Source organism: Anopheles marshallii, chromosome 3 (assembly GCF_943734725.1).
Source record: "Anopheles marshallii chromosome 3, idAnoMarsDA_429_01, whole genome shotgun sequence".
Classification (NCBI taxonomy): Eukaryota; Metazoa; Arthropoda; class Insecta; order Diptera; family Culicidae; genus Anopheles; species Anopheles marshallii.
Genome location: NC_071327.1, coordinates 55,984,078 through 55,996,293, shown reverse-complemented (window position 1 = coordinate 55,996,293; position 12,216 = coordinate 55,984,078). Strand labels below are relative to the sequence as shown.

The 12,216-nt window shown below is 42.3% G+C and overlaps 3 protein-coding genes across 3 annotated transcripts; all 3 read right to left on the bottom strand.

Moving 5' to 3' along the window:
• Positions 1 to 5,089: 5,089 nt before the first annotated feature.
• LOC128716112 (probable cytochrome P450 305a1) lies at positions 5,090 to 6,758 on the bottom strand. The gene is made up of 3 exons (XM_053811032.1): positions 6,668 to 6,758; positions 6,353 to 6,605; positions 5,090 to 6,284 (listed from the first exon to the last, which is right to left on the bottom strand). Exons 1-3 carry the CDS (start codon positions 6,756 to 6,758, stop codon positions 5,090 to 5,092), a joined length of 1,539 nt encoding a protein of 512 aa, XP_053667007.1.
• A 724-nt stretch (positions 6,759 to 7,482) lies between these two features.
• LOC128715769 (zinc finger protein 436-like) lies at positions 7,483 to 9,136 on the bottom strand. Its single transcript, XM_053810683.1, has 5 exons — positions 9,105 to 9,136; positions 8,913 to 9,039; positions 8,664 to 8,847; positions 7,657 to 8,589; positions 7,483 to 7,592 (listed from the first exon to the last, which is right to left on the bottom strand). Exons 1-5 carry the CDS (start codon positions 9,134 to 9,136, stop codon positions 7,483 to 7,485), a joined length of 1,386 nt encoding a protein of 461 aa, XP_053666658.1.
• Positions 9,137 to 9,715: 579 nt separating this feature from the next.
• LOC128712866 (methyl farnesoate epoxidase-like) lies at positions 9,716 to 11,518 on the bottom strand. The gene is made up of 3 exons (XM_053807732.1): positions 11,431 to 11,518; positions 10,532 to 11,196; positions 9,716 to 10,459 (listed from the first exon to the last, which is right to left on the bottom strand). The coding sequence occupies exons 1-3, from the start codon at positions 11,516 to 11,518 to the stop codon at positions 9,716 to 9,718; spliced, it is 1,497 nt and encodes a 498-aa protein (XP_053663707.1).
• Positions 11,519 to 12,216: the final 698 nt, after the last annotated feature.

The window sequence follows — 12,216 nt, the reverse complement described above, 5'->3', positions numbered from 1 at the left end:
ATGTGTTCCGAAGCATCTTAATACAAGTAAAAGCAAGCATTACAGCATTGTTCACTGCTGTCCGGTGTTTGAACGTTAGTGTACGATTGTAATCATTGTAGTTAAAACAAACACTCACGTCATGTGCTCAAGCTTTAGCAAGGATTAATAACAACAAAACGATACAACAATTTACACAAACTCCATACAAACGTTACCAGGCGCAAGGGCGGTTATCCTTTCGCTCGTCCATCCCGTGCAGCTCGTTGCGAAGAGAGAAACACAAAACAGTCTAGTTAGCAGCGATGGTATGATCGCTACTATAGGAGCGCCTTTGATCGATGTTGTTAGCTTTTAGTACCGTAAAGCGGCAACAAAGGATGGAGGCACAAATGGTGAACAGTACCCACAGTGCAGCAGTTGGAAGCTAGTTCGGTAAAGAGTAGAGATACTATATATTTTTCGATGTTAACTTTTACGTCCCACTTAGCTATCGGATTGTAGTGTGCAAGTCAATCGGAGGATAACAAACACACACAGAACATACACGCATTCACTCACAAAAAAAAACACACACACACACTCAGTCACACAGCATACATATTAAATGAAATGCCTTTTCAAAGTACAAACCGTGTTGTATTGGAGGGTGCAATGAGGGTAGAGTGCAAGATTACTTTCAACATCGTTCAGTAAGGGGGAAAACGTTAGATGGCTCCAAGAGTGTGCGGTACAGAGGTTTTGCTGAACGTTTTTGAATTGGATGTATATATACGTGTGTGTGTGGCGTGCGCAAGTGTATTTAATGTAAAATAATGTTCTCTCGCAATCGAGTCGTGTATATATGATTTAGGGCAGTTACAAAAAAAAAGGGGGGTAGTGACCAAAAATGTTTTTCTCGTGTTACCTTTACTATTAGCAGATGTACCAGGAGAAGGGAGAACAAATGCACGCACACATACACACATGTGGTGGTAGAAACGTATCTTCGCTCATACGACAAAAATGGACATCAACAAACAAAGAATACTATTTGCGCGTTTGGTGCAGGCAACATTAGCTAGATGGAACACAAAATTGCAACACACGTTTGAAAGCTTGCCAGAGTTTAGGTACGTCCTATGAAACGCTTTGGCATTTTAAGGGTATAAATTACATTTTAACTTCCCCATAAAGGAATGAGATGAATGGAGGATGGCTGCAATCCGGTAAAGCTGTGACATAAACATTAAACAAAACGGAACGTTGGAATGGAGAAAAAAAGGTACACCGAAAACCCGCTAAATGAATTGCTGTGACAGATTATAAGGAACTAGTTCCGGGGTATTAGGTTGTGTTTGTGTTACGGTTCGTTCTCACTACGTTTCGTGTGGCATTACGTCCCTGCCCTGGGGAAGGTTATAAAGGGTGCGCAGCCAGGCGAGGAGGTGTTTGCAAAAGTTAGATAAGATATCAACGCAAAATACGTAGCTAGTTGTTAAGAAAGGGACGAGGTTTTGGGCGGTGTATCAGCCATCCCCAATTAATTATGTTTATGCAAAAAACATTCCAAAAATAGCATGCAGTACAGCGACACAGGAAACGGAACCGTGATTGTAACAGCAACAAATACGCAGGATCAATCGTACAGAAGGGCAAACTACACAACACTACTAAAAGCAAAAAAACCGTGGAAATATTATTAGATTGAAAATCATAATTTGCCACAGTGATATATTAGGTATATAGGACTAGGAGGTAGTGGATGTAGAAAGGAAGGTCAACTTATGCCGCATGTACACTTAATTTCCCTTCTTTGCATCGTTATTTTTTTTCCTTTTCCCTAGTGAACTTCGTTCAAATTGTGTCCGTGTATGTGTGTGACACACGCACACACACACACAGCTAATGATACACAACAATCCTAGAAAGTTGTTCCCATTCGTTGGTACCCCCTTTTATATCCTTCACACTTAACGCTCGCTCGAACCGATCGTTCCTGGATCATTCGTTCCGTGTCACCCTCACCGATGTGTGTGTGTGTGTTTGGTAGCCGTTAGGATAGGATGCGAAATTTAACCTATACAAAGAAGGAAGAAAACAAACAAACAAAAAAACACTGCACCACAAACACAACAAATCTGGTTTCCACTTACTGTAATTACACCGAGCAAATGGAAAAATATACACAAAGCAAAGTATAGCAAAGTAACTAGCCAGCAACAAGAAAATAAAACAACAAAAAAAAACACTAAAACGTAGCCCATCACGCAAAATCGGAGAAAACCCCTTCGCCTAATTGGAAAGAATGTGCAAAACAAAAACATGGGGAGAAGAAGAAAAAAGAATACATAAAAAAACCCTGTGTGTAACGTGTATAAAACTAAGTGTAAGTGTATGCAAAAGCACAGCGGCCACCACTACAGCATGCATCACAGTCAAGATTTAAGAAGATGTTGTACAAGATTCAAGGATTCTTGCAGCAAAAGGATACGATATTAAGATGAGAAACGAAACAGAAACAGAAGATGAAAACAAAACAAAAAAAACAGCGCGCAACAAAACGTTATAAAACAAACAAAAACGAAAACGGAAAACAGAGAAGAAAAAAATTGGGTACCTTACCTTAATGTGTTTTTACAGAAGAGTTTCTTCTGTCTAGTTTACGGTTTTTTTTTTCACTCTCACATTTTCTCTCTTTCATTTTCTCCTTTTCTTCTTTACACAGCTATTAAAGTTTCGAAGCTAGATGTTTAAGAATTTATACGCATAAGTTTAGTACACTAACTTGTCCTTTCCTTTCTACATCTTTTCTATTCTTTTCCAATTTCCTTCTTTTTTTCTATTTTGTCTTTCCCAATATCACTTTCCCACTACCGTTCATTCTTCCTGCTTTTGTTTCTCTATCTTATTTCCTCTATCACACACACTCTCTCCCTCCAGCATAACCTACTTAATAGCGTTGGTTTTGTTTTAATAATTATTATTATTCTTTTCAAACTCTTTTTGTTTTATATTTTGTAATAAAGTCGTTAGTAATAAATGTAATAAATAATAAAAAATGAAACAACAACAACAAAAACCTATTAAACAAACAATTCGTTCGTTAGTGTGGAAAAATCGATGGGCTGATCGATGAGGGGGTGGTTGCAGGGGGAGTGGGAAGGGAGTGGCGTTGAGATTGTTAATGATGTGTGCAGTTGCAAACAAGAATGTACCTTTGGTTAGCTATTAGCAGATTGGAGTAGAAACAACTGGAAGTAAAAACAAAGAAAATGGATAATAAAATAGCTTTATTGGTTTTGGGGGTTGAGGATGGGGGGAGGGCGGGAAAAGGGAAAGGAAATAAGAAAGAAGAGGAGGGAAGGGAAGCATCGTATGCATTCAATGCATTCGCGAAGCAGTAAAGGAACGTGGACAGATTTACAAAACTATACAAAAAACCTACTTATATATACTTATATAGATGAACCGGTGGGAAATGTTATAAAACAAAACAAAAAAAAACACGAGAAACAAACACAAAGAACACTAGAATCCATTTCCTCTAAGGAGGTGGGTGCAAAGCTTAGAAATCGATTGAAAATCCGTCACAAATGAATTGTAGCAGAAAGAAAATAAGAACAAAAACAAAAAAAAAACAAACAACGGGAACGAAAGGAACCGAGAGAGAACGAAAATGATTACCAATTACTTTCAAAAAGTACATCATCTAGGGTAGGTTTGGTTTGGTAAAACATGGCAAAAGTGGGGCTTAGCGTTTAGGGAACGGGGAAGAAGGTTAAGTAAAAACCCGTTGGCTCACAAATGGAATGGACGGTCCGTGGTTGGTCGTGGGTTGTTATGCAGAAGTGATGATGGTGATGATGATGAAGCTTTTAAAAAAAACACACATCTTTCGACCATTAGCGCAACGGAAAGATGCTACTAACACAACCGTCAAACTCTGTACATTGTTTCACTTCTTGTATCTTTGTTTCGTGTTTTTCACTTCGTTTTTTCGACCTTAAGAAGCTAACTGTTAAGTTTTTTGTGGTAATGTTGGCAGAGTATATATATATATATATATATAGATATACATGTATGATTATAGTGTAACAAATCAGATGTAGAAATCACGTGAAGATGAAATATATATATATACATATAGTTGTTAAGCTACGGAACATGATACAAACTCACAGGATGAATGGAAGGGGGAAAACATACAACAAAACATATGCGGACGTGAAGGCGAAAGAGAGAAATCCTTTTTTTTCTTATCCTCCTGGCGTTGGATGATGATGATGATAATGATGAGTGGAAGTAAAATTCCTACAACTACCAGGAAAAGCTTCAATTTCCCTATTGTTCTCTTCTAAGTCACTAACTGGTTCAGATGAACGTAAGAAAGAAAAAAGAGAAGAGCGATTTGGGGAAAAGGACAAACGAGAGCGATTGGGAAAACAAAATATAGAGTGTGATAAAACAAAATCAGAATTAACTGATTTTTCCAACGCTGGGGGAGAGAAAGACGTTAAGGATTAAAAAAAAGATTAGCGTATAATGGAAGTGATTTGGGAGTAACACAAAAACAACACTTACACACAAACACATACACACATAGAGGACACACAAAAACACAAACAGGAGATACCATCAAAATACTTATTTTTAATTCATGTATTTAAAATACAAAACCAACCAGACAAGATGGGTAATAAAGAAAGAAAACAAATGAGCGTACTTTGATTGGTTAATGAATCCATTTAATTTGTTGACAATAACGGTATTACATAAAGGGATCGATTTGGAAGCAGTATGACTGTGTGGGAAATTTGTCAGTTCGAAATGTCCCAATTATCAGCAATAATTTCTATAAATGGGAAATAGCAACACCGAAAGCTCATTTTTATTATCGTTTTGTGATCCGGTAAATGTGGTGCATTTTTTTAACCAATAGTCCCAAAAAATCTCTTAAATAGTTACAAAAGCGCACATGATTATTCTACTAGCGCTCTCTGGTGGTGAGCACACGTACTTCACAATCTCCAATGGGGTTTAAAAAGGAAATTTTAAAAAGCTATGTTTTATTTATTTCACAATCCAACATATTACACTCGCTTTCCAAACGCATTACGAAGATTGGGTGTTATTCATCGCAAATATTCATCTCTGTTCTCTTTCGTGGTTGAAACACTACGTTATAAGGTTTCGCTGAGAGCGTTATTCCTGGCTTAAGCGTCAAGGACGGTTCCATGTCGGATTCCTCCGCAGCAACGTCCGGTTTGACCAAACAGAACCGCTTCATTACACCCACAAAGAACGTAAACAGACAGGAGCGGGCCAATGTTTCACCGAGACAACGACGTTTTCCCTGGCCAAACGACAACACACGCTCAGTGTTGACGATTTGTCGTTCCTCGTTCAGGAATCGTTCCGGTCGGAATACTTCCGGATCACCCCAGTGCTCCGGGTCCATGTGCACGTTGCGAACTCCCATGAAAACCGTGGTGTTTTTCGGTACTCGGTAGCCCCCAAGAGTGCAATCAGTTAGGGCGCGCCTTGGTCCATTCACTGGAATAATGCTGAAGAAACGATGAACCTCCAGCAAGAATGCCTCCACATACGGTAACGTGTGACGATCGTCATAATGGGGTGTTCCATTCGATTCCAGCTGGTTGTCAATTTCCTCGTGCACCTTTTCTTGCACATCCGGACGCATAATCATCATCATGAATGCCAGATCCAGCGTTGTGCTCGTTGTTTGGCCACCTGCTATGAAAATATCCAATATGATCATCGTCAACTGCACGTCGGTAAAGTTGGTAACGGATGCATCCTTGTGATCGCGCATTTCCTTAATGTACGCGTAGATAAGATCGTCTACTGCTTTATCCTCCGTAAAGTTCTGATGATGCTGCTCGATTGTTGGCGTGAAGAATTCCGTCAGTTGCTTGTTGAAGCGACGCACCAGATTGTAGCCACTCCATTCAGGTGCGATAAAGCGTAGCCATGGTAGCTGGTTCAATGTTCCACCGGACATGTCGAAGGCTTTGGAACGTTCCTGCAGCAACTGCAGTAGTCTCTGCAATCGATCATCTTCTCGCGGTACTCGTGTGCCTGTTACGATCGTCCAAAGCACATTGATAACACTGATGGCGAGAATCGATCCAGGCCAAATGGGCTGTTCAATACGGGCCTCGAGCACCTCCAACAATTCGTTTAGTTCCGTTTGAATCTGAGCATGCATCGCCTGGCGTCCATATCCTACAAGACGCAAATGCCGTGTGACGAAGCTTCTCTGCTCATTCCAAAAAGCACCATCCGTACAAGTGATACCCAATCTAAAAGAAACAAAAAGTACGAGATAGCATTAAAAAAAACTATCATTCATTCTCCGAATGTCCTTTACCTTGTCCCTAGTGTACGCAATCGGATGAAGAAATTGTCTGGACGACCCTGGAAAGCTTCGTTGCACAAAATGTCCTTCACATCTTCGTATCCCAAACCAAATACCACACGCTCCCGACCAAGTTTCAACCCAATGACGCTGCTTTGATACGTTTCCGACAACTTGTCGCACACGTTCGACAACAATCCACCATTCTCAGCCGCCATCTTGCGTACTAGCGGAGTGTTTCCGACAATCGGTAACCATTTGGGGCCTGATATGGGATGGAAAGGAATGTTCAAATTTATAGAGCATATTTTAAGAAGATGATCTTACCCGGAGGATAGTTCGACGGACGCCATAGTTCCTTCACAAGAAAAGCTACTAGCAAGATCAGTGCCAGTGCTGCCAACGTTAGTGTGATCATTGTGATGATATACTGTGCACCTGCCTGTCGTTGGTGGATCGATTAGATGGACTAGACTGCTTTAAGCTCAGGATCAACTCGAACTCTGATGCAAAGCTAAGAAACGTAAACCCTTTAAATATGACCACTATCTTTGTTCTACTATTGCCCATTCGAGTTCGTGTTCCATTGAGTTCGATGACCACTTGTTGGAAGATGCGTGTAGACTGTACTGGCACGCAATCTGCTTCCCTCTTCGGGTTTACCGCGATATTTGTTTCTGGCTTAATGTTACCCATAAGGTTAATACTTTACTTAGCAATTACTCCATATTTCGCAAGCCTGTCGTTTGTGTTCCTTTTTACAATTCTTAACTATAAGTTTATCAGTTTTAAACCTAATTTGTGATGCTTACAGCTTACGATGTAACAAGAGTAGATCATGATAATGTAAAATATATTGTACTGATTTAATTCAAAGTGGTGATCCTAAGGTCTCCTGCTTTTACGATCATTGCAATACATCAAAAGCCTTCCAATTACCCAGCTACGCGTAATAAGTCTATCATAGTATTAAATAAGAGACCTTCTAATACTTCTTAGATTAAATCTAAGAAGGAAAATTAAAATTGACCTAAGATCTAAACACAAATACACAACACAAAACACAAATTACGTATAAAATGCTTAAAACGATAATATCATCTCCTTATTGGCACAGTTTCCCTTGTCTGTATATTATCTAGCTAGTCTAGTTTGAAAGACTTTTTCTCGATGTGCGTCTTCAGGTGGTCCATTAGGCCGGTCTGACAATAGTAGGCTTGGAAGCACACATGGCAAATATACGGTCTTTCCCCTATGAAACGAAACAATGATTATTCTTACGACTTACAGACAGTATTCACAATACCCTCGCTTACCCGTATGGACCCGTATATGCCGCTGCAGATGATGCACATCGACGAAACTCTTCGAACAGTGATCACACGTAAGCGGTCGTTCGTCCGAATGCAACCGGACATGGTTGCGTAGGTTAGACGTGCTGTTAAACCGCTTCCCACACTTGTCACACACGTACGGCTTTTCGCCTGTATGTACTCGCAGATGCTTCTTCAGATTACACTCCTGGTTGAAGCTCTTCGGGCACATGCTGCACTGAAACAGACCTTGCGGTCCGTGCACGCGCATGTGCGACTTTAAGTGTGCTTCGCAGTAGAACTCCTTTTTGCACTGCTTGCAGGTGTACGGTTTCTCGCCCAGATGTTTCCGTATGTGGTACTTTAGGTTATTTGCCTGCACGAACGTTCTATCACAGTGTGGGCACGGATGCTGCGACTCTATCCGATGTAGACGCATATGTTCGCGCATATACTGCACCTGCTTGCCACAGACTTCGCATTGCTTCGGTGAATCGGCGCGTTTCGGTTTTCTAGCCTTCGCGACGTTACCACGCTTGGGACGTCCCCGTTTTACTGGTTCTTCGTCAGAGTTGCTTAGCTGGTCGGATTCTTCCTCAAGTGCAGATTCATTGCCATTCTCAAGATCTGATTCAAAGTCGCTGGACTTTGATTGATCGTCATCTTGCGGGGAAATGCGCTCTATTGGCGTTCGTTGCGGTTCTGCGGCAATTTCTGAATGGACTTCCGCTACATTTTCATCGGAACTCGCATCATCTATAGATGATTTCTTTCCACGAGCTTTGCTAACAATGTTCCGTACTTTCTGCGATTCCACATTTAATCTTGGTCTTCCAGCTTTTCGAAACGACCGACTCCGGGGTTGAACATTAACTGCTTTTATCTTTCCTCTTCGTTTTATCGACTTTTTTTCTTCTAAATCGTCTTCTGATTTAACTATAACATGTACAAAAATATCTTTTAATTATAGTACGAGAAATTATTGAACTCACTGGTCTGGGATACCGTACCATCAATAGCCATCGGATCGACCAGGTTGCCAACATTCAATGGATCGTAATCAAGAGGTTCGGGTTCCAGCTCGGTCTTGATCACAAACTCTACCACCTTCGGTTGTGCATTCTCATCGAACTCATCGATCCGCCGATGGCAGTACTCACAGATGGGTGAAATTAATCCACAAACTGGTATCACCTATAGATAAAACAAAATTATTCTATAGTTGTTCCACAAGGAGCTAGTTCTGTACGGCACAATACTTTAACGCGGGTGCATTTGTAGATCTTGTTCAGGAGTGCAGTGTCGTCCACCTTGCAAAAGATTGATTCCATTGGTCCTTCATTTTCGCCACAGATTTTACAGCTGTTTTCCTTCTTCACGAAGGGACTGAAATGGACCGATTGTAATGAGAACACGAACTTTGCGTAGCAATATTATATTTCTACATTTACCTATCGAAATCCATTTCGCTGGTGGAAGACATGGTAAAAGGGGAATACAAAATTGTATAAAACACGTAAATAAATAACAACAAAACATTCACTCCACAGCTGACCACAAAACACGACCGGTGCGTTTGACGTTTCCCATGGTCAAGGTAAGTATAAACAAGGTCGCTCGAATGCAAGAACAATTTATTTATTATATTTGGCATAAAAATGTTGTTAATTCGTAGTTTTGCTTTCATATCATAGCAATACGAGCGAAGTATGATAATTAAAAAAATTCAACAAAAAATTTTAAATATAAAATAAACACACATTTCAACACATAGACCTTGAGCTGTAATGTAATCTGTCAAACTGTTCTCTCGGGGAATTCCTTCATTTTCGCGGGAAACAGCTTCAACGATTTGTAAATTTTACAAACACGAGTATGAAAAACCCATGGTTGAAGTTTGAACAGAACAAGAAACAATTTTTCGTTACTAGAACAACTTTGAAGATTTGCCACCTTTAGGAGTTTGAGTGATAATACACATCAATAAAGATATCTTAATTCTTTAATAAATAGTCAACCCATTTGAATGGTATTTAAATACTGAAAGTTAAGGCAGCTATCATCACTGCCTACACACCCTTTCCAGCATTCTGAGGCTGTACGGTTGTGGCGACAAAGTTATCCCATCAACTCCGCTTAACGAAGGTAGTTCCTTGTCGCCGCACTCAATCGTAAAACGGTGCAGTATCGCGCTAAAGAACAGAAAAACGGCCGGTTTGGCAAGTGCCTCTCCGAGGCAGCGTCGTCGTCCCGCTCCGAATGGTATGAAAAGCTCGTGCTGCACAACTCGATCACCTTCCTCGTTTAGGAACCGCTCCGGGCGGAAAACGTCAGGGTCGGTCCAATATTTCGGATCCATCTGTAGCGAGTACAGCAACGGTAACACGATGGCATCCTTGGGTATGTGATACCCACACAGCTCTACGTCTTCCATCGCTCGGTGTACTAGCCCACCCGGGACGACGGTCGCTATACGTTCCACCTCCAGGATGACCGCTTCGGTATATGGGAGCTGAGGTCTGTCGTTGGCCGTCGGTAATCGATCGGGCCCAACGATTATGTCCAGTTCCCGCTGCACCTTATGCATCACGTCCGGATGGTGCAACATGTACTGGAAGGCGAAACCGAGCACACTGCTAATCGTTTCAATGCTGGCCTGAAACAGATCCAGACACAAACTGACGAGCTGCGAATCGGTAAACGAGTTGTGATGTTTTTCTCTGGACATCTCCACCAGAAAGGCCGAGATGAGACTATCGCGCCGACTGGGACAATGAGGATTCTTCCTGATCGCTTCAATCGTCTCCTGGGGAGAAGTATTGGTGGACAATGTTTAGAAACGATTGTGGCAATTGTTCGTACTGCATGGTGATCTTACCTCCAGGAACCCCCAAAGTGGCTTCAATAATCGCAGCATCGGACCGTACCCGGAGCTTTCCGGGCAGACGAAGCGCAACCAGGGGAACCGGTTCAACGTACCGCCCGAAACGTCGATTACGTGAAACGTTTGATGGATGGTTTCGGCAAGCCAACCTAATCGTTCGTTCTCCAGCTCGTATCGTTCGCCCGCCAGCAGAACCCAGAGTACATTCAGCAACGCAACATCCATTGAACTGCTCATCGGGAATGTCTCTCCAGCGGCTGCCCTGCGACGGAAGCTCTCAACCAATTCATGCACTTCCCGTTCGATCACTCGCACAAATTCGTTTCGTCCCATGCCGAGCTGTTTCATCGTGCGAACGGCAAACTTGCGCTGTATCTCCCAGTGTGGACCATCCGTCAGCGCGACTCCAAGACGCTGCCCGAACGAACGCATCCGAAAGAAGTAACCATCTGGCCGGCCATCGAACTGTTCCTTCGCGTACATGGCACGGATCGCTTCCCGTCCCGATACAACGATGATACGATCCTGGCCAAAGCGAACTCCAACAATCTGACCGTACTGCTGGCAGAGTGCTAACCACATCAGATGAAAGTAGCGGAGGGACCGGGCCAATTTCAACACCACCAAGCCACTGCCGATGAATGGAAGCCAAGTCGGACCTAACAGGGGGCGATCAGGATGGAAATTAGTGGCACTTTATAGAGCCATGGCCATCTAAATGAAACCTCAAGATCTGGGAGTTGTATGAATCTTGATCAGATCTGGGTTCTATAGATGGCTTTGGGGCAGACAAATTCTGACAATAAAGATCTCAACACATCGATAACTCACTCCACTAATAGGAACTAACAGAAAAGTTTCACAGTTGACACTTCCTCGCCGGAGTAACTTACCCGGTGGAAATTTCTTGGGTTTTCGAGCATCCCAGTAACAGTACAGCACCGAGAGTAGTAGGATCGCGATTATAGCACCGTTCCACATGCCTTCCACACGAACTGAACTGGAACAAGAACTTTGAAAACTGACCTTTCCTAAGCCCTATGCAAACATCAGCCAAGTCCAACGGGAACCACGTGACTGAGGCTGGATTCCGTGCGTCCCGAGCGCTTTATACCCGGTGTGCCAGTGTCCATCGTGACATTGTACCGACCGAACGCGCCTCGTTCACGTATTGTAATGTAAATGTTGGCCCATTCCCTGACGCCGAACAGGGGAAAGGAACACTTTGAAATTTTGAAGAAAAAAAACGGGAAAAAAAGACCAAAAACGATAAAACATTCCGAGATGGGATCTATTTTTACGCGACATCATAATCTAAACAATCAACCATCTTCTAACCGGCACCGTTGGAGACCTTACTGTCCAGACGGCGTGCGGGAGTTGTTTGGTTTGCTTCCAAATTCAACCAGAAAGGGGACCCCCGTGTGTTCCAGCAGATGTCTGGCAAAGTGTGGAGCAGGAAATGATGCTGCTTCTGCTGTTTAGCTTGACCCAGGTTCCGGTTTTCAACTTGTCTGTTGGACCACAGCAGACTCCCAGGTATTTTTACAAACAAACCAATGTTTCAAACAAAACTCTAAACTGATCTGATGATGAGTGATCAACCCGGGTTGGGGAGTTCTTCCGATGCACGACGAATACCGTAACCAAGGTGAACAGGTACGAAGGTTATCAAGATA